This window comes from Artibeus jamaicensis, unplaced genomic scaffold, assembly GCF_021234435.1.
Source record: "Artibeus jamaicensis isolate MK-2021 breed Jamaican fruit bat unplaced genomic scaffold, CSHL_Jam_final contig_797, whole genome shotgun sequence".
Lineage (NCBI taxonomy): Eukaryota > Metazoa > Chordata > Mammalia > Chiroptera > Phyllostomidae > Artibeus > Artibeus jamaicensis.
The window spans coordinates 29,363,743-29,383,929 of record NW_026521977.1 but is presented as its reverse complement, the minus strand read 5'-3'; the positions used below and the strand labels follow the sequence as shown (position 1 = coordinate 29,383,929).

The window sequence follows — 20,187 nt, the reverse complement described above, 5'->3', positions numbered from 1 at the left end:
AGGTGGGGGGCGATATCTGGCCCACCTAGGGATGCCAAAAACTGCTAGAGAACAGGGGCCCCTCCCAAGGACAGAATACTAATATGTACTGGGCTCTTCTGTCCGCCGCCAATTGGAAAGACATCTCAATGCCAGATTTGTGAAAAGGAAACAAAATGTTTATTTAATGCTATTCAGGCCTAACACCTCCACTAAAATATCAAAGTCCTTTAGGGTATACACCTACACCCACACAGTGCTCCCTTCTCCCAACTGTCCCAACTCCGGGTACCATAAATCAGGAAAAGAGCACATGTCCCTTTTTCAGGGCGCTGGTATCGTCAGCTGTGTCAGGCAGGATCTCTAGTTAATCCAAATTACTGTGGTACCCTCTCATGGTCCCCTGGCAAGTTCTTTGTACCCAGTTCCAGTCAAAGTCTCTCCTGCTTTCCAGGCCATGCGGCCAAAGAGGGCACCCCAAAGCCACGTGGGCCTCTTCTACCAAAGCTGCAGGAGTTCGCACTCCACCAAAAGCACGTGTGGCTTTCTTCTTCATCTGGCTGCAGGGGTCTCCATTTTGGCAAAGCTCCATGGTTTTCTCTTTCACCTGGGAAAGAGGGAGTCTGCACTCTGCCAAAACCACGTTTCCCTCTTTCACCTCACCAAGAGGGGGTCCTCACTCTGCCCCAAACCGGGTGGCTCTCCCTTCAATGGCTGCTGGGGTCCCCATTCTGGCAAAGCCCAGTAGTACTCTTTCACTCTGCTCAAAACCGCGTGGCCCTCCCCTCACCTGGGCAGTTATCCCCTCATGTCCTGGAGCCAATCTTTTCCAAGCTCTCACACAGGTGCTGTCTGTCACTCAGGGGCACAGCCCCTAGTTACATCCCAGGTAGAAGCCCCTCCCTTCTCCCTGGCTCAAAACTTGGCCACCACTATTTAACATATCTATGAAACCAGTTAAAGGTTATAGATATGTTAAATGATCATTCCAGAGGTTAGCTGCAAAACTGTTGCTATGCAAAACAGCTCTCCATGGCCCTGCTCTATTGGTCCCTTCCCCGGGGAGGGTGGTGGTGGTGAGGACATCTTATATGTCTCTCCAATATTCCTATACACTTTGAATTCTGGACACCATTCCAAATATTTTTTGAGGGGCCCCCCTTGGCTGCACCCTGTATCATTCCCACCATTCACTCAGCTGAACGGCATCTATCCCACCACTTAACAGCATCTACCATTCACCGGGTTGCCAAGAGAAAAACATAGGAACCATCCTAGATTTGACTTCTCTCTTCCTTTCATGGCCACACAGCAGACCCTACTGACCTTACCTCCTAAATATTCCTCCAAATTTACTCTTGTTTTTTCCATGCCACTCAGGGCCTCAATTCTTGCTGGACTATTCATTCACTCACTCAATCATCAAATACTTTCTAAATGCCTCTTTTGTGCCAGTAGAAGGGGGTGGGGAGGATATAAAAAGCAGGAAGCACTGTTGGCGCAATAATTAATCACAGTTGGAGAGGGAAAGGGAGGAAGAAAAGGGGAAGGAAACATCAATGTGTGGTTGTCTCTCAGCGCCCCCCACTGGGGACCTGGCCCACAACCCTGACTCCCACCACCCAGACTGGGAATCAAACCTGCGAGCCTTTGGTTTGCAGGCTGGCACTCAATTCACTGAGCTACACCAGCCAGGGCTCACAGTTGTAGTTTTTACCAAAGTATGTTGAACAGAGCTGGACACAGGAGTAATTTAACAGAATTTAAGCAGAGCAGAAGGAAACATCAAGGAAGTGAAGCGCAGCGAAAAGGTGGTAGAACAATGGATTGTACGAAGAATGGAGGGATCGCATTACTAGAGTTGGTGATCTGTACTGAGCTGCAGAGAAAAAATGTGGTCAGAATAGGATGAATAAAACAGAAAGGCAAAGAAGGATTGTGGTCACTGGTAATAACAAGTTAGTAGTAACAGAAGTGCTTAACAAACATTGTCTACCAAGGACAAAAAAAACTTTCCCCGTCAAAATTAGTATATTCCTCGATATTGTGCATCTACACAGCTCTAGATACGGATAAAGCCATAGTATCTTCCAAACCTTCAGATCAGGTTGGAAAGAAAAGCACATTCCTTTCACGTATACATACATGTGAGCAGAATTTAAGTGATCTCAGCAGGTTGCAGGCATCAATGTTTTATTGAATCCATTATGTCTTACTACATAAAATAATCTCCAGAAAAAAAATTGCGACACAGAAGGACCCTCTGCCCCTCACTTCCCCTCTTCCCGGTCCCAAATGTCAAGGAAGGGTGAGGAAAAGGAGACCAGGTGGAGATTTACTGAGTGACACCGAGACTCAGAAAGCGGGGACGGCAAACTCGGAATCCGGAAGAGGGCGTTGATCTGCCCGCCGCCGCCCCCCCCCCCAACTCCAAGAACCTCGTCCTCTAGAGAGTTCAGACCGGCAGCCCGCGCCGACTTTTTAAAAATGAAAACAAACCGGGACCCCGCCCCCCTATCGTGGGGCCGCCGGGAAAAGGGAACCGCACCCCGGAGGCGTCCAGAGCAGCCGCGTCAAGGTTCCGCAGCAGAATAGGGTCCCCTTTCCCCTTCCTCTTGGTTTTCCTCCCTGCCCACCCACCCTTTCCTCCAGCCAACTTGGTGGAATCTCTGCAATTCAGGGTAGGAACCGCCTTTCTTTTCTCGGGATTTTTCATCTGTCCGCGCCTCCGCAAGTCCAGCCCCCGGAAGTGACGACAGCCGCCCGGTCCAGTTGGTGTCCCGTCGGTCTCCGCGGCAGCGGCGGGAAGATGGCGGCGGCGGGAGCCCTGGAACGGAGCTTCATGGAGCTCAGCGGTGCTGAGCGCGAAAGGCCGAGGCATTTTCGGGAATTCACAGTTTGCGGCGTTGGTACGGGAGCAGCCAAGGAGGGAGCGATCCTATTCTTCCCCTCAGGCTTCTCCCGTGGGTCCCTACATCTGTGATTCCTAATTCATCCTCTTAAGTCCACATGGCTATAGACCCAGGATCAGAGCTTCCTTAGTGTCCTACTTCTTCCTTCTCTTTTTCCCTTTCTCTTTGCATAGGTTGTCAGTCCTTCATCCTCTGCTTCCTCTGCGCCATCAGTCCCTGTCATCCCCAGACAACCATGTGTGCAGGCTGATTACTCTCCTTTTGCAGGGACTGCAAATGTCTTGGCCGGAACGGTGAAATACAGTGAGAGCGCGGGAGGCTTCTACTACGTGGAAAGCGGCAAGTTGTTATCCGTCACCAGAAACAGGTTCATTCATTGGTAAGTGCTGTGTTTGCCCACGCCCCTTTCCGAGGCTGTTGTGCGCCTGGTGAAAATGAGTTTGACACCCGTTCTAGATGTACTAAACAGAAAGTATGTGTGTAGCAGACCTTTGGTAATGTTACATCCTTTCCCAAGAAAAAAGTGCACATAACCCCCGGCTGGGGTACCTCAGTGGACTGAGGGCCAGCCTGCAAACCAAAGGGTTGCCAGTTCGATTCCCAGTCGAGGCACATGTCTGGGTTGCAGGCCAGGTCCGCTGTAGGGAGCATGTGAGAGGCAACCACACATTGATGTTATCTTCCCTTTCTCCCTGCCTTCCCCTGTAGAAATAAATAAAACATTTTTTAAAGAAAAGTGCATGGAATTTGAGACAGGAGTTTATATGCTTTGTTCAGACAGTGACAGGAGGCCATGCATCTGCAGCTGAGTGAACAAAGGGTAGAGTAATAAGAAGGGCCACTGAGGGCCACATCTGGGCTTTGTTGGTTATTTTAGGGCTTTGGCTTTTACTCTGAGTGATACAGGAAGAAGCTATTTGAAGGTGTTCAGTGAAGGAGCAGCATGATCTACGGTGTGTTTTTAAAGGATTGCTGTGGTTGTAGGTTTCGGGCAGAATCTAGTGGGGAAAGGGTGACACCAGAGAGACCAGTTAGGAGGCTGATGCCACAGTCCAGACAAGAGATGACAGGGACTTTGACCAAGCTGGTCCTGATGGCGGTGAGAAAAGTTCTGACTGTGGATATACTTCGGAGGTGAGTTTTGTTAGAATTTACTATTGGCACAGGTGTAGGGCATACAGAAAGGGGGGAGTTAAGGGTGATCTGGTGATCTCCAAATTTTTGACTTGGACAACTAGAAGTTATATAGGTGCCATTCACTGAGTTGGAAAAGAGTGCAGGTAAAGCATATGTTTTTGGTTTTTTGTTTTTCAGGTTTCCTGGGTTCAGAAATTTTATTTTGGGTGGGTTTAGTTTGAGATCCCTGTTTGGTATCCAAGTGGAAGTGTTGGCAGGGGTCATGAGTTCAGTGGAGACTTTGGGCTGAAGATACAGATTTGGGAATTGTTGGCATTACATGGCGTTTAAAGCTGCTATGCTGAATGAGATTGCCCAGAGAATGAATAGAAATCAGGGTTTCTCAACCTCTGCACTGTAGGCATTTGGAGCCAGAGAAATCTCCTCTACATTGTAGGGAGTTGAGCAGCATCCCTGGCCTCTCCTCTCTACATACCAGTAGTGTACGCATGTACACACGCATGTACACATACACTCACTTAGTCGTGACAAGTGAAAACATCTCTCCGGATATTGCTGTATGTCCTTGGCGAGTCGAGTAGAAATAGCCCCCACTTGGAAACTACTGGGTAGATGAGGGAAGAGAAGCGGTCTGAGGACTGAACCCTGGGGCACGCCAATGTTTAGGAAGGTGAGCAACTAGAGAAGGAGACCAAGAAGGAGCAGCTAGTGAGGTAAGAGTTGAACAAAAGCAGTCATGTTCCAGAAGCTAAGGGAGTTGTTTCAAGAAAGAAGAGTGAAAAAACTGTGAAGAACCACACGTAAGTCAGAGAAATGAAAATTGGCCTTGCACTGTGGGGGTCATTGGTGGCCTTGTCAGGAACTGCAGCAGTAGTGATGCAAAAGCCCCAGTGGGGGTAGGTTCAAGAGAGAAGGGGAGGCGAGGAATTGTGGGTGTGAAACGACTCTCTCAAGGAGCGTTGCTATGAGGGAAGTGGAGAAGTTGAACGGAGGACAGTGGAGCAAGATAGGGGGACGATAATAGTACGCTTGTATGCAGTCAAGGGCAACCACTAGAGGAGAGGCATTAAAGAATCTAAGTGAGGTATTAGAAAGCAACATGCATGTTGAAATCATTTAGAATTCTGGTAAGAGAAGTGAGAGTGACTCAGAAGCTAGACTTCAGCGAATGAGAGAGGTCTGCAATGAACAGGGTAGCAGGTGGTATCCGACCGCATCACCTTCAGTGCTGAGTGGTTTGGGCACGGAGGCGGGAACAAAGACCTAGAGTGGCAGTGGGGAACAAGCAGGACATACGTGCCCTGCCCTGAGGCCCCACTACCGGGAGCATGGTTGAGAAAGCTACCACTGTTAGAGAGGACTCTGGGGCATGCTGTCCTCCGGGAAGATCCAGAACCCAACTTTAACCAGAGGCAAGAAGGAAGCACTATTCAGAGGGGAGGTTGAGGGTCCAAAAGATTGTGCTGATGGCACAGCATGAGTTACGGGAACGAAGTAGCTCTGGGAATCATCAGACCTCCAGCGGTGCTCACTGCTTTGTGAGCAGATAAGATGTGCTTCGCAGAATGTGTACTGTGAGCACAGAAGATGACCCAGGGTCAGGGTTCAGGAGCTAACATGTGGGGGTCAGGTGAAGGAGAGGCAATGCCCAGAGACGTGGGAGTAAAACCAGGAGAGGGTACTATGGAAGTCAGTAGAAGAGACTGGTTTGAGAAGGACAGTGAGGTCAAGTTTGTGGATGACTGCTGTGAAGAGGTCAAGTTAGAAGACAGGAGTCCTTTGGAGTTGGTCTGGTGACTTGGTAAGAAGAGGGTAGGTTGAAGAATACAAGACCAGTGAGGAAATAGAGAAAGCATGGCCATAGAGGAGAATGGAGAAAACGTGGTGGCTGGGTGGGGGTCAGAATGGGTGATGGAAGGGGAGAGGCCTGGGAAGAGCAGATTTAAATGTTTATGGAAGGCTCTGGAAGAAGGAGAGGGGGGAGATACTTGAGAGAGTCAGAGATTGGCCTTTACTTGCTGGAAGGAGACCTGCTCTTGGGGGAAGGATGTGGGTATTATGGTTGATGAGGTGATGGGCCGCCACACGGCAGAGTGGCCCCCGAATAAGAGTCCGCCCTGCACCCTAGTGGCAGAGGTAACAGAAGTCATAGGAGAAATACCCATATGTGGTAGGGTCACGAGGTTGAGGCTGCAGTTGTCCTCTGCAAGTAATGGGCAGGGGGCATGAGTTTCCTAATAGTGGAGTTTAACTGCATTGAATATTCTGAATAAATGGACTGTCAAGTTTGGAAACACTGCCATTTAACAGTCATATATTAAGACTTGAGTTTTATATTATGCTATTTTGTAAATCTATATAATCTGGTGGTTTGGAACATAAACACTGGTCTGAATTTGTTTGTCAAAAATTTTCAAATTGGGAGAGTTTATCCATAAATTATTTCCATATATTTCAGTGCAACAATCAGAAAGAAAAGCATACACTTCTGAAACAATTGTCTTTTTTTTTTTGACAGGAAGACCTCTGGAGATGCACTGGAGCTCGTGGAAGAGTCACTGGACATAAACCTGTTGAATAATGCCGTTCGCCTCAGGTTTCCGAATTGCAGCCTCTTGCCCGGAGGGGTCCATGTCTGTGAGACTCAGACTCACGTGACCGTCTTGATATTAACCAATCAGACAGTGCACAGGTTGCTTTTGCCTCACCCTTCCCGGATGTACAGGAGTGTAAGTCAGTCAAGACCTTTATTCCCCAGGTTCCCCTGGCTGTCCAGCCTCAGTGCTGGGGGAATGTCCTCTGGAACTGGGGGAGATTTGGGCTCCTTGTTAGCCCTCACCAAGCACACTTCGATAGTTAGTATCTGAAATGATCAGACACATTTTAAGTTGAAGAAATGGTTTTTATTAAGAAGAATGGCTTTCTTTTTAAGATCGAAAATGTTTTACTTTAAAAAAAGCTTTCATGGCGATTGAAAGGAACTGTGGGAAATTCAGCTTATTTTGATTTAACAGATTTGCCTTTTCAATTACTTCGCAGGAGTTGGCGGTGGAAGGTCAGATGCAATCCATATTCACTGACATTGGAAAAGTTGACTTCAGGGACCCTTGCAACTATCAGTTAATTCCAGCTGTCCCTGGACTCCCCCCTAATTCCACCACCTCGGCAGCCTGGCTTAGCAGTGAAGGGGAGGCCCTGTTTGCTCTACCCTCTGCTTCTGGGGGAATCTTTATCCTTAAACTACCTCCGTACGACATACCTGGTAAGAATGGGAATTGAGCCTGATTTAACATAAAACAAGGAAGGCTGGCATTAAAACAGACCTTAGACATCCAAACCCACATCCAACCCAGGAATTGCTCCCCTACCACCCCTGAAGTGGTTGTTCAGTATCACTTACCTGGTAAGCCCCTAATGGTGTACTGAGGTTCCCCCCCCCCATAAGGAAGACTTTATGCAGTGGATAAAGAACTATAAAGTTCATTGGAATGTAGGAAAAGATAACTGTCAGACAGCCTATTCTAAGGCCTCTATTAGGGATGTGTTTTCTACCTTCAAGTTGAGGTCATGTAACCAAAATAATTGATGCAAGGAAGTTGGGTTGCTTGGTGTCCAACTCCAAGTCACCGCCCTATTCTGCCTGAATTATTGCTTTAGCTTCCTAAATATTTCCCCAGACCCATCCTTACCCTCTACAGAGAATTCCCTAGCAGACTCATACACTTGAATTCTAAGTTGAGTTGTGTCACTAATCTGCTCAAAGCCTTTAAATGAGAGTTGTTTACCTCACTCAGAATAAACCCAAAGTCTTACACTGGTGTACAGCGACCCCTGCGGCCTCACCTTACTTCTCATTTCCCCCTCACCTTCTTGACACCAGCCACATGCCTTCTGATTCCTTGAGCGTACCATGCACACATTTTCCGGCTTTTCGTCAGGGGTAGTCTCTCCCCAGCTGCCAGCCTGGCTCCTTCCGGTCTTTTGCTCAATATCCCCCTCAGTGACGCCTTCCCTGACCACACTCTTCAAAGTGTATGCACATCTCGGTCTAGCATTCACTATATCCTTTCCGAGTTTTCTCTTACTACTACTCAATTTGTTAACTCCCTGGCTTCTCCCATCTCCCAGTGGAATGCGAGTTCCATAGGGGCAGGAGTTTTTTAATTATGTTTACTGCCCCATCTCTTAACATTTGGCACTGCCCAATACATGAAAGGTACACAGTGATTATTTGGAAAGAATGAAGTATTCTTCTGAGCAATATGAGATGCTATTTATAAATGGCAAAATTTCTTCTAGGAATCTAAAAATGCTGTTTTTATTGATCTAGTAGTGCTTCAAAAGATTTTAGATGTCGTGTATGTGGAAAGGCATGTCCTAAGAATTGCCTAGGCCTGGCTGGTGAGGCTCAGTGGGAAGAGCACTGGCCTGTAAACCGAAAGGTCACTAGCTTGATTCCTGGTTGGGGCACATGCTTGGGTTGTGAGCCAGCCAGGTCCCCAGCTGGGGGGCGTGTGAGAGGCAACTGATCAATGTTTCTTTCTCACATCGATGTTCTCTCCTTCCCTCTTTCCCCCTCTCTCAAAAAATAAAATATTTAAAAAAAAGAATTCCCTAGACGGAAATGTATAAGCCTGTCACCTGTTATAGAGACCTGGTTCATGGGTGTTTCTCACCTTTGAGAGTCACTAAGTATCATTAGGAGGTGGCGTGGTTGAATCGCGGGTCTGTTTTCAATTTTGTAGGGATGGTGTCAGTTGTGGAACTGAAGCAGAGTTCAGTGATGCAGCGATTGCTTGTAGGCTGGATGCCAACAGCTATCAGGTAAGTGCTGTCTGGCAGGTAAATCAAAGGGCCTAAGCATTTAATCTCTTTGCGCTGGACGGCCTGCTTGCATTCTTACTCCAAGGCAGATAAAAAAATCATACTGGAAAGCAGAAGAGTCTGCCTAACATCACATTCCGTCTGAGCAGAGCCACATTCCAGAGCCCACTTCCTCTGGGATTAGACACCTTGAACACAGAAACTGGCTTCCCGTGTATTTCCTCTCAGTATCTACTTCAGCCCTGGCCTGCCAAACCCAATTTTAAATAATATGAGAAGTAGAAAGTTTTTGATGGTTAGAACAGCATTCCATTGTTAGGTAAGGCTTTGTAATCAGCTTAACAATAACCCACAACATTCAGACCAACTTAGCTTTTTAAAATTGATCACAGTAATTTGTTATAAATCAAATAGAAAATGTGGTGATTATACCAACCTGCAAACTCTTGCTCCTGTTGATTAACAGTGTACATTATCTCTTAATTTACAAATTATAATGACCAGATGACTTTCAATAGTGAAACTTGCCTTACGTTTTTAGAGGAGATCAGGGGCCTTCGGATCGTCCCCTCAGTCTTGCTGTTCATTGTGTGGAGAACGACGCCTTCATCTTTGCTCTGTGCCAGGATCATAAGCTGCGCATGTGGTCGTATAAGGTGACTGCTACGTTTTTATCAAGAATAAGTTGTAAAGGGATTGTGAATTGTTAGAGAAGTAAAGTCAATCTTGCTGCTCCTCTCAGAGTCTCCCATCACTTCGTTTGAAAATTACAGGCCATTTCCAGATTCAGGCAGAGTCATTTTTCATACACTTCTCCCTGAAGTTTTTGTCTGTATTTTGAAAATTTTGAGTCCTATAGAAAAATTAAAATAATAGCACAGAATATATCCGTTTCTCAAAAGGAAAAGCCTTTGCTGGTGTGGCTCAGTGGATTGAGTGCAAAATGAAAGGTTGCTGGTTCGATTCCCAGTCAGAGCACATGCCTGGTTTATGGGCCAGGTCCCCAGTTGGGGGCATGCAAGAGGCAACTGATTGATGTTTCTCTTCCTCTCTTTCCTTCCCTTCTTCTCTCTAAAAATAAAATCTTTTAAAAACTTTTTCAAAAAGGAACAAATACACTTTTGAGGTGCAGCTAGTAAAGTAGTTTCCAAGATTCACAAAACAGTTGATAATTTTATCTCTCAGACTAAGATCATTGCATCTTGGCCCTCAAAAAGAAACCGTGAGGTCCTTTAGCACATAAACTAGGCAGAGTGCTAGGTATAATGGATGTGTGTCTTTTAGGGTGGGGGGACTTGTTTTCTAACCTCAGTATTCTTTGATGACACTGATTCTTTTCTTGGGCAGGACCAGATGTGCCTGATGGTGGCCAACATGCTGGAGTACGTCCCTGTGAAAAAGGACCTCCAGCTCACTGCCGGGACTGGACACAAGTTACGACTCGCTTATTCCCTTTCCATGGGCATGTATCTGGGAGTTTACATGCATGCACCAAAACGAGGACAGGTGGGACACACGTGAAACGCATCGAGTTATTCTGTGTGGGGAGGTGGCTGTGCACTGCACATCGACCTGGATGTCTCGTGTGTTGTCTTCACAGAGAATGGGGGGTCTGTGCTCAGGTGTGAATTAAAAGATTGTGCAGGACAAGTCAGGGTGAAAGGGAGTAGAGAATGTAAAGGAATGTTTAAGCAGAAGTTAACCAAAACCAAAGAAGAAAGAACAAATTTGGAAGCCTGGGTGAAAAAGTGGAGTTATGAAAAGGGATATAGGTGTCCTAAGTGCAGAGGTGGCAATCACTGACATCCTTAGTGTCTCAGATGGAGACACTAACAGGTGGCATGCTTGTTACATGCCATCTAAAGATAAAAGCTTTTAGCGTTTCACCATTTAGTGTGATGTTTGCTGTGACTTTTTCATAAATGCCGTTTATTGGGTGGGAAGTTTCTTCCTAATTTGTTGAGAGTTTTTATCATGGAAGGGTGTTCAGTTTCATGCTGTCATCCTAATTCGTGTTAAGACATCAGTGCTTTTGTGTCATTGGTACAAATATCCACACTGTGAAATGGGCATATAATGTTGTAGTATTACAATGAAGAGTGGACCTCACTGCCCCCTGAAACAGTTGCGAGACCTCTGAAACCTCTGTGGACCACGTTTTGAGGACCACTCCTCTAAAAGCCACATCCAGAGTTGAAGGTGGTATTCTAGAAGTGGAGTCGGATTGAGCAGCACTCAACCTTCTCTGTTTTGAGCACTGCGGGGTCTGTCAGTGGAGCCTAAAATCGGGAAGGCCTTTTTGGCAGTCATATAACACGTATGCCTAGTCAGATTGTAATAAGTTAGCACCTTTTTTTTCTGTTCACAAAAAGTATTCCATACAGGGTATTTTCTCCCTGATCTGTAAAGTTGAGGTTTTGTTTTTTTAAATCTCTGTGATAGTTTATATCCATGTCTATACATTTCATTTGTTCCTTGTTTTTCTTTTGGTCCTTTGGATTTTAATTTTGTTAGTAAATGTATTACTCCAAGGCGCCTGGCTAGCTCAGTCGGTAGAGCATGGGACTCAATAAGTGCATTAATCCAGTAGATGGATGGTCACTGATGTCCTGAATATGCCATCTCTATTTCCATGTAAGATGGTCTGGTCCATGGGCCAGGAATTCTTTACTAGTTGCAGTAAGATAAGTACAGGGGTGAGAGAAAGCACTGAGAAACGTGTAGTGATTTGACATTGCCACAGCATCCACATTTTGTAGAAGTAATCAGTCTGCAAAGGATTGGAAATTTAAAAAATAAATAAACCAGTCCTTTTCCACAGGTAGCTTAAGCAACATTACACTAGACCAGCCAGAGTCTGCAATTAGAGATATTTTGCACTGCTGCCTACTGTGCACATACGCAATTGACATATAACCAAAACATTTTCATCAAATACTGGCTTTTATCATGAGTGATAAACTGATGGACTCTGTTACTTGATGTTTGTTTTGTTGTCTTTTTTTGTTTGTTTTGTTTTTGAATGCTGGTTGCGACCTGCTAAGTTGGTTCATGTTCCCCTAATGAGTTGAGATCTGCAGCTTATGAAATACAGCTGCAGTCGGGACTGAATAGCACCGCACGTGTTTTTCGAGTTTCATGCACTCCTGCTGTTTTTCAAAAGGGGCTCTCACTGAAATTATGTTAGTGCTGCTTTCTGGGCAATTGCTTATGTAATAAGGACACAATTATTGTCATTCTTATCAGTGAATTTTCTTTATCAAAAATTTATTTAAAACACCCATCAAAAATATTATTTCAAGTTTGAAATTTTTTGTTTTAGCTGTGGAGTTAAATACTAAACATGAATTATTTTATAGGGTTCTATTTTGAATAAAGATTAACTGATGAGTGTTGATTTGTATTGTGTGTATGTTTTAAATTGTCTTTGGTACTTTGCGCAAAGAGACAAACCCTGTTGGGATTCCACTTCAGATGCTGAGCAGCTAGTGATGCTGACAGAGAGTGAATGGGGTGTTGAATGCGTGCGGAGTTTCGGCTTCGTGCGGGGAAAGAGCCCGGGGGATTTGGCTGCACAGCAGTGCGAATGTACTTAACACTCTTGAACATGATGGTAAATGTTGTATATTTGACCATACTTTTTAAAAAATCGGTTTCTGTATGCTAATAACTTGTTTAGAAGAGTGGCATGCTGATTACTTCAGGTAGTAAATTGTCAACTTGTGTTTTAACAGTTTTGCGTTTTCCAACTGGTGAGCGCCGAGAGTAACCGCTATAGTCTGGATCACATTTCCTCCCTGTTCACCTCTCAGGTGGGTTGGTCCGCCCTCCATGTGTCACACAAACACGGGAAAGAAGTGTTGGCTAATTCGGCTCAACTGCAGTGGGGTGGAAATCTTAAAATGCAGTATTTCGTGTGTGCAAACAAAGTGTCATTTGGGTTTCACCAAGTTCACGTACTATCTTTCGTTTTTATGATTTTACCCGTCCCAGTCATACAAATTTAGGTCATTACCCTTTGTTATTTTAACTCCCCCTCTTCCCTGCCCCCATTTCCTCCTAGGAGACACTAATCGACTTTGCTTTAACCTCGACGGATATCTGGGCCCTGTGGCACGATGCTGAGAACCGAACGGTTGTGAAGTACATCAACTTTGAACAGTATGTGACACTTACCTTTTTTTTTTTTTTTTAAATCAGAGAGGGAGAGAAACATCAGTGTGTGGTTGCCTCTCATGTGGCCCCCACTGGGGACCTGGCCTGCAACCCAGGCATGTGCCCTGACTGGGTATGGAACCAGTGACCCTTTGGTTCACAGCCCGCATGCTCAATCCACTCAGCTACACCAGCCAGGGCATAACACTTTGTCATCCTACCTCGCCCCAAGCTGTTTCACACTAAGAAAACAAGGGCGCTTTTTAGGTTGTACCAAAGTCAAGTGTTTGCGTTTAAAGGATTCAGCCCTGGGTATGCGTATTGTTGACTATATTCTGGAAAAACCTTCTTTTATACTTATGTTATTTCTTATCGTTGGTTTTAAGATGAAATGAAGATTGTTTATTGTTGGAATGAGATGAAAATACCATGTTCCTTGGGAGAGATAGCACATACCCAGAATACTTCTAATCTGGAAGGGGATTTTTGCATCTAAGCAAAGACTAGTTCTGATGCCCACAACTTCCAGGAGACACTACAGCCCCTTTGGGTTCTCAGGTTGCACAAGTGTGGTGCTTCTTGAACTTTTCTGTAAAACAGGACACTCTTTTTGTCGAGAGATAATGGACTCCAATATATAACAAAACTAGTATTTTATGAATATAAAATTATAACACAATTCAACATGTTGACAATTTCTAATGTATATTTGGTATTTTAATGTACGTACTATGAGTTATGAATGTTTACTAGTTACAAAATATATTTAAAAATGCTAATTTGGAGTCAAACACTCATGTATCCCCTGAAACACGCAGGATTTCCTGGAACACATCTCAGCATCCCTGGAACTGAACTGATTGAACTTTAGGGTCCCTTGTGACCTTATATTCGAGAATAGAATTCTAGAAATAGTTGCCCCCGCATTGACTCTGAGCAACCACATCTCAGAAAATGTGTGAGAGAGTCCTCATAGATGGCGTTCCAGCAAAGTGGAAAAGAAGCAAAGATGAGTCAGATGAGAGTTCAAATCCTGGTTGTGCAACTTGCTAGCTATCAGGTGCCCTGAGCCTCACTTTCCACATCTGCAAAATGGGGTTAAGACCTCCTTCAAAGTTACACTGCAGCTGTACCTAGCATAATGTCTAGCATGGAGTGAATGCAGAGTAAGTTAGCTGTTAGATTTGTTGAGAGGTTTAATTGTAGCAAGCCTGTTAAAACTGGTTAGAGCACATTTGTAAAACCAGAATAAGTTTATTTTTTCTGGAACATTTTTTGTTTGTTTTGTTTCGGTGTTGTCATTGTTTAAGATTTTGTTTACTTATATTTAGAGAGAGAGGAAGGAGGAAACATTGATCAGTTGCCTCTGATGCGCCCCCAACTGGGGACCTGGCACACAACCCAGACATGTGCCCTGACTGGGAATCAAACCACTGACCTTTATTTTGCAGGACAGTGCCCAGTCTACTGGGCCACACTAGTCAGGGCTTTTTTTTTTTTAATAATCTTTTTTAATTTATTGATTTGAGAGAGAGAGAAACATGGATTTGTTGGTCCACTAATTTATGCATTCATTCATTGGTTGATTCTTGTGTGTGCCCTGACCAGGGATCAAACCTACAACTTTGACATATCAGGATGATGCTCTAACCAACTGAGCTACCCGGCCAGGCCTGAAACTTTTTTAACAGTTGATGAAGTAGTCATTGCAGAGGTTCAGTGATGGGGCCCTCCCTGCCCGGAGACTGCCAACAGCATGAACTTTGGGTTTTTATTCATCATTTTTCTGTAGACTGATGGACTGTGTTTCTTTGTAGCAATGTTGCAGGTCAGTGGAATCCAGTTTTTATGCAGCCTCGGCCAGAGGAACAGATCATTATCAGAGACGATCAAGACCCCAGAGTAAGCAACGCTAAGGTCTTCTGTAAGGGGATGTTTTCCCTGGTCATTAGTCGCAGAAGAGCCAGGTGTGTCAGAACTCTTCCAGCTGCCGGTGAAAGAAGCCCACCTCACACTGACTGGGGTTTAAAAGGAGACTGCATCGGCTTGTGCAGCTGAGGAGCTGAGTTTGCTGGCTTCACCCGTGGCTGGGAGAGTGCCTGCAGCAGCCAGCGTCTCCTTGGTCTCTGTTCTGCTCTCCTCCTTGTTGGATTCATTCTCAGGCAGAGCCTGTGCGTTCTGTGAATGAAGCAGCCCCAGAGGAGAGAGCACCTCTGTCCCGGGTCCTGGGTAGACACTCCTTGCCTGGCTTGAGTCAGGCGGTATTCCTGACACAGTCACTTTGACCAGAAGGAATAGAACACTCTGGATGGGCTTAAGAAACATATCCAAGCTGGGTCTTGCTCTTGTGGAAGGTTGTGAAGCAAGTTGAGTGTGGAGAGTGGAGGAATGGTTCCCCAGAGGAAGATAAGGGATTTGTTAGTAAAAGAAGGGGAAATGGACTCTGGCCGGGCACACACCTAGGTGTCCTCTATACTAACCATCGTGGCACATGCATATAAACTAAATATGCTGAGTGCTGTGAACAAGACAGCTCCAAAAGGTAATGCAGTGGAGAGCAAACCAGGCCAGTCTCAGTCTTCCAGGGACACCCTTGGAATAAATGGCAGAAGAAGCTTTCAGTTGATGCCTTATTATTGAAATGAGATTTAAAAATTGTGGCGACTATTTGCAGGAGTGGAAAACCCACTTTGAACATCTGTTGCCATGTTTTTAATTCCAAGAGGTTATTGGCACTTGACTTTTGTCTAAATGCCAGTCGCATGCTAATTATTAAAATCCTTGTTTTTCTCCTTCACTTTGGTCATTTTATCATCCCTCAGAAGTTCAGTAGAAGGAAGGAACTTGAAAGAAGGTCAATCGGGTTCACTCCTCACCGACAGATCTGGATTATGAAATTTGGTCAAAATAATTAGGCAGTTTGAGATTTTCCAATTTATTGTCGTCATTTCTCCACTTGTGAGAGCTTATTGCAGGTTTTTTGTTTGTTTTCCACATGTAACACTTATTACTCTTAGCTCCTCAATATGTGTTAGAGCCATAAAATGAGTACTTTGAGGATGGTGTAGCAACCAGTTTAATTGTTCTTACTAGTACACTCGTATATCACCAATGAATTGGGTTCGCCTCTCCTGTTTAAGCGGGCACTTGACAGGGCGTGTTTTCCGGGGGAGCCCAGTGGATCTGCGTGAGGAGCACGCCCGCTCGGGGCAGGACACCTCGCTGGCTCAGAGACGCCACGCTCTTCACTTTCGGGGGGCGATGGAGAGCTGCTCTGCCACCTGTTGCTCAAACGTAGAAGGGCACATGTAACAGAAAGCCAGCTTTGCTGCAAACCAAAAGCCCTTGAATTCTTCAGATTTCTCTAATTTTTACCTTTTTAGAATGATACTAATCTTTGCTTTCGTGTTCTAACAGGAGATGTATTTGCAGAGTCTGTTTACACCAGGACAATTTATAAATGCAGCTTTGTGTAAAGCTTTACAGGTCAGTGAAAAAATACTTCATGTTTGTTTAAGACCAGCTCTTTATTTTATTACTACTCATTATATAATAAATGATTGCTATCCATTTATGTTGTGTTTTTGCAATCGTATCAAACTGTTTTGCATAAGTACCACTTATAAGAAATACTTCTAAGTGCTTCTTTAATTTTTATAAATGGTCTGTCCATGAAGTGAGACTCCCAGCCGGGAGGTGGGATGGGACACTTTCCCAGTGAAAAATTAAGCATGCCAGTAGCACAAAGAGAAGTTTGTGCCTACCCTGTTACAAAAGATACATTACTATACAACATATAATCTCTATACTTAAGAGAAATCTAAACTATTTTCTTGGTTAGTTTTGGTGGTACTGTTTTTACCCCCTTGGTAGTACGGTGAAGATCTGATTTGGTTCATGTTCAATCTAAAATCTAAATCTGATGCCCTGGCTGGTGTGGCTCAGTGGACTGAATGCCAGCAAACTGAGGGGTCACTGGTTTGATTCCTAATCAGGGCATGAGCCTGGGTTTCGAGCTGGGTCCTGGTTGGAGATGTGCAGGAGGCACCAATTGATGTATCTCTCACACATTAATGTTTCCCTCTCTTTCTCCCTCCCATCCCCCACCCCACAAATAAATAAAATCTAAATCTAAGCTTCAAAGATCACATAATCTGTGCTTCAAAATAACATGGTTCAAGAGATGCTTAAAGTTTTACAAAAGGATTCTCTACTTTAAAGTGACTTAGGCTTCCTTAAATTGCCATGCTTGGTGACTTGAAAATAGACCATCGCTCATGGAATGGAAAGGTCCCCAGAATCTCCTGCTCTGACCGCCCACACGGCAGCAGCGAGGCTCCTAGGAAGGACAGCTGCTCTGCTTCTAGTTGCCTCCGCCTCCCGGTGACAGGTTTCTCACTGGCGTTGCGTGAGTTGCTGCTCCCAGATGGTGTCATTTAGAAGCTCTTCCCAGTATCGGATCAGATTCAACCCCCATTCTTTTGGTGGCTTCTTTCTTTTGGAATGTCATAGAACTGGTTTCTCTCCTATGAAGTAGGTTTCAGTTACTTTAAGAATCTTTCCTTGTTCTTTAACTTTCTCCCACACTGTATAGTTTCCAGACCCTTGACCTTCCTTCTAGGTACACCATTAGATATCTGGCTACTGCCTGTTTTCTTGTTTTCTCTCAGATAAAACTTCAGAATGACATGATCCCTCTCTCCTCTTTCACCTCTTCAGCACTTTTTCCTTGTAAACAGCGATCAAACACATGACGATGTTTCCCGTGATGTCTCTTGCATCGCAGCAGTGAGGCAGCCACAGTCCCTTTGCTCCTGTAGTGCAGCTGTGGGCTGGTCTCAGGATGTGTGTTGAGCTCCCTCACAGGCCTTGCTTCTGGCTGATCATTCGCTATTCTGCTTTCTGTAATAATCCAAATGTGTCCTGTTATGATTCTTTCAGATTCGTGAAGTTCTATAGTTTATTCTGGTGTAAACTATTTCAAACATGCTCTGATTTCAGTTACAGAAATTACTTGCATGATGTTAGGGGTAGATGTGTAATTCTGGGCGTGTCTGGTGTCTATGTGACGTCATATATTGCCTCCGCGCCATCTAAACTAGAGTACTTTTCGTTGAGTTTTAGATATTATATAATCTCACATGTCTCTTTTAATTTTAGATTTTCTGTCAAGGAACTGAGAGGAATTTAGATCTTTCCTGGAGTGAACTAAAGAAAGAAGTTACTTTAGCTGTTGAAAGTGAGGTGAGGTTTGGATACAGAAAGAATAAATATATTCTTCCACTTTGATGTGGATTGGCAGATTGGTGCTGAGGAGTTGTTCAGATTGTTCACTAAACCTTGTTAGTAGGAGGTGAAAATGTTTAAATCTTTTACGTGGGGAATTATATATTTGTGTAGTCAGTGGCGTGTAAGCTGTAGGGAATATTCATTTAGCTATAGCTTAGTAAAATAATATCAGTTAATGTTTTAGGGGGAGAAAGCTCCTGAATGGTATCAAAATTTTCTTTTTTTTTTTTTTTTCTCCTTTACCAGCTACAAGGAAGTGTAACAGAGTACGAGTTTTCTCAGGAGCAATTTCGAAATTTACAACAGGAATTCTGGTGCAAGTTCTATGGCTGCTGTGTTCAGTATCAAGTAGCCCTCTCTCATCCGCTCGCCCTGCACTTGAATCCACAAACGAACATGGTGTGCCTGCTGAAAAAAGTAAGGGCGCCAATGCGCAGAGAAGTCCTTCAGACAGTCAGTGTGTCCTGCAGGATGCTCGTCTGTTGTATGTTGCAGTTGGCTCTTAGGACTTTGGGGTTGGTTTGTTCGTTTGTTTTTTCCTAAAATTATAGTTCATTTGTATTTAGATGGTCTTCTGCATTACTTACACATTTTGGCATTTTACTTTATTTACCTCAATATTGAAGTGATTTCAAACTTAGTGTAAAACTTACAAGAATAGCACAAAGAGCTTGTGTGTGCTTTTCATCCAGGTTTACCATTTGTTAACTTCCATTTGCTTTTTTCCTTCTGTAATTTGTTTTCCTGAGCCATCTGAGAGTTAGTTGAGGACTTCATGCCCCATTACCTGTACAGGTTAGCATGTATCTAAGATCAAGGGTATTCTTCTGTAACCACAGCACAATTTAAAGATCAGGCAATTTGATATTGATGTAACACTGTCCAGTTCGTAATCAGATTTCACCAGTTGTGCCTGTGAGTTTTCTTCCTGATGCACAATCCAATCAAAGATCTTGCACATGTTTAGAAGCCTGCATCTGTTGTCGGTAGAGTGTCTCTCACTGTGGCTTTGTCTGGTGCCTCCTCGTGATGAGATTAGGTATCATTCATTTTATACTTTCGCACATTCACTGAAATGAACGTAACTGGATTTGTATTTCCAGGGGTACCTGTCTTTCCTAATGCCTTCCTCCTTAGTGGATCATTTGTATCTACTGCCTGATGAGAACCTCTTGACAGAGGATGAGACGACCATATCTGATGGTAATAGTGATTGTTATGCCCATACTTAATCTACTTCCTACATGAACGCCATGCTTTGTTTCATGTGGAGGCAAAGCCCGTTGATTGCCACTGTGACCCTTCCTGGTCATTTTACCATGTTGTCGATATTTTAAGGCAAGCTGAAGAGGCCTAAGCATCTCTAAGACCTCAGATGGATCCTCAGCATTTAACTATTAATATTTTCTTATAATATTAATTAGTAGCTCTTCATTGGCCTGAGACACAAATGTTAACTTTCTCTTACAGATGTGGATGTTGCTCGGGATGTCATCTGTCTTATAAAATGCCTTCGTCTGATTGGAGAGTCAGTGACTATGGATATGTCAGTAATGATGGAAATGAGTTGTTTCAACCTACAGTCTCCAGAAAAGGCTGCAGAACAGATTTTGGAAGATTTGATCACTATTGATGTGTAAGGAGAATTTAGGGTAAAGTGCACTTCCTGATGGAAATTTAGCAATTTTTAGTGCCAAAGTCAGGATTGTAATGTACATTCAAGTATGTACAAAGTAGTGGCTTAAGTTATTAACTATTAACTGGCTTATAAATTCTGAAGCAAAAGTATTTTTCTCACATTCATATTATCTGTCATATGTGAAAAAATGAGGGGAAGTTTGCTTCATGGAGTAAAATGTCTTTTATACCTCCGTTCCTTTGTTATGTGGCT

The 20,187-nt window shown here is 44.2% G+C and overlaps 1 protein-coding gene across 1 annotated transcript in view; it reads left to right on the top strand.

Annotated features, from left to right (window-relative positions):
* Nucleotides 1-2,740: 2,740 nt before the first annotated feature.
* NUP160 (nucleoporin 160) overlaps nt 2,741-20,187 on the top strand; it is a 38,529-nt gene continuing 21,082 nt past the window's right edge. The window contains exons 1-15 of the mRNA XM_037166214.2: nt 2,741-2,888; nt 3,159-3,270; nt 6,547-6,757; nt 7,068-7,290; nt 8,774-8,852; nt 9,394-9,508; nt 10,200-10,358; nt 12,587-12,664; nt 12,916-13,013; nt 14,825-14,909; nt 16,425-16,493; nt 18,168-18,251; nt 18,543-18,713; nt 19,400-19,499; nt 19,767-19,932. Of these exons, the coding sequence (XP_037022109.2) occupies nt 2,789-2,888; nt 3,159-3,270; nt 6,547-6,757; nt 7,068-7,290; nt 8,774-8,852; nt 9,394-9,508; nt 10,200-10,358; nt 12,587-12,664; nt 12,916-13,013; nt 14,825-14,909; nt 16,425-16,493; nt 18,168-18,251; nt 18,543-18,713; nt 19,400-19,499; nt 19,767-19,932 (1,850 nt within the window). The 5' untranslated portion in view covers nt 2,741-2,788. The remainder of the gene's footprint in view (nt 2,889-3,158; nt 3,271-6,546; nt 6,758-7,067; nt 7,291-8,773; nt 8,853-9,393; nt 9,509-10,199; nt 10,359-12,586; nt 12,665-12,915; nt 13,014-14,824; nt 14,910-16,424; nt 16,494-18,167; nt 18,252-18,542; nt 18,714-19,399; nt 19,500-19,766; nt 19,933-20,187) is intronic.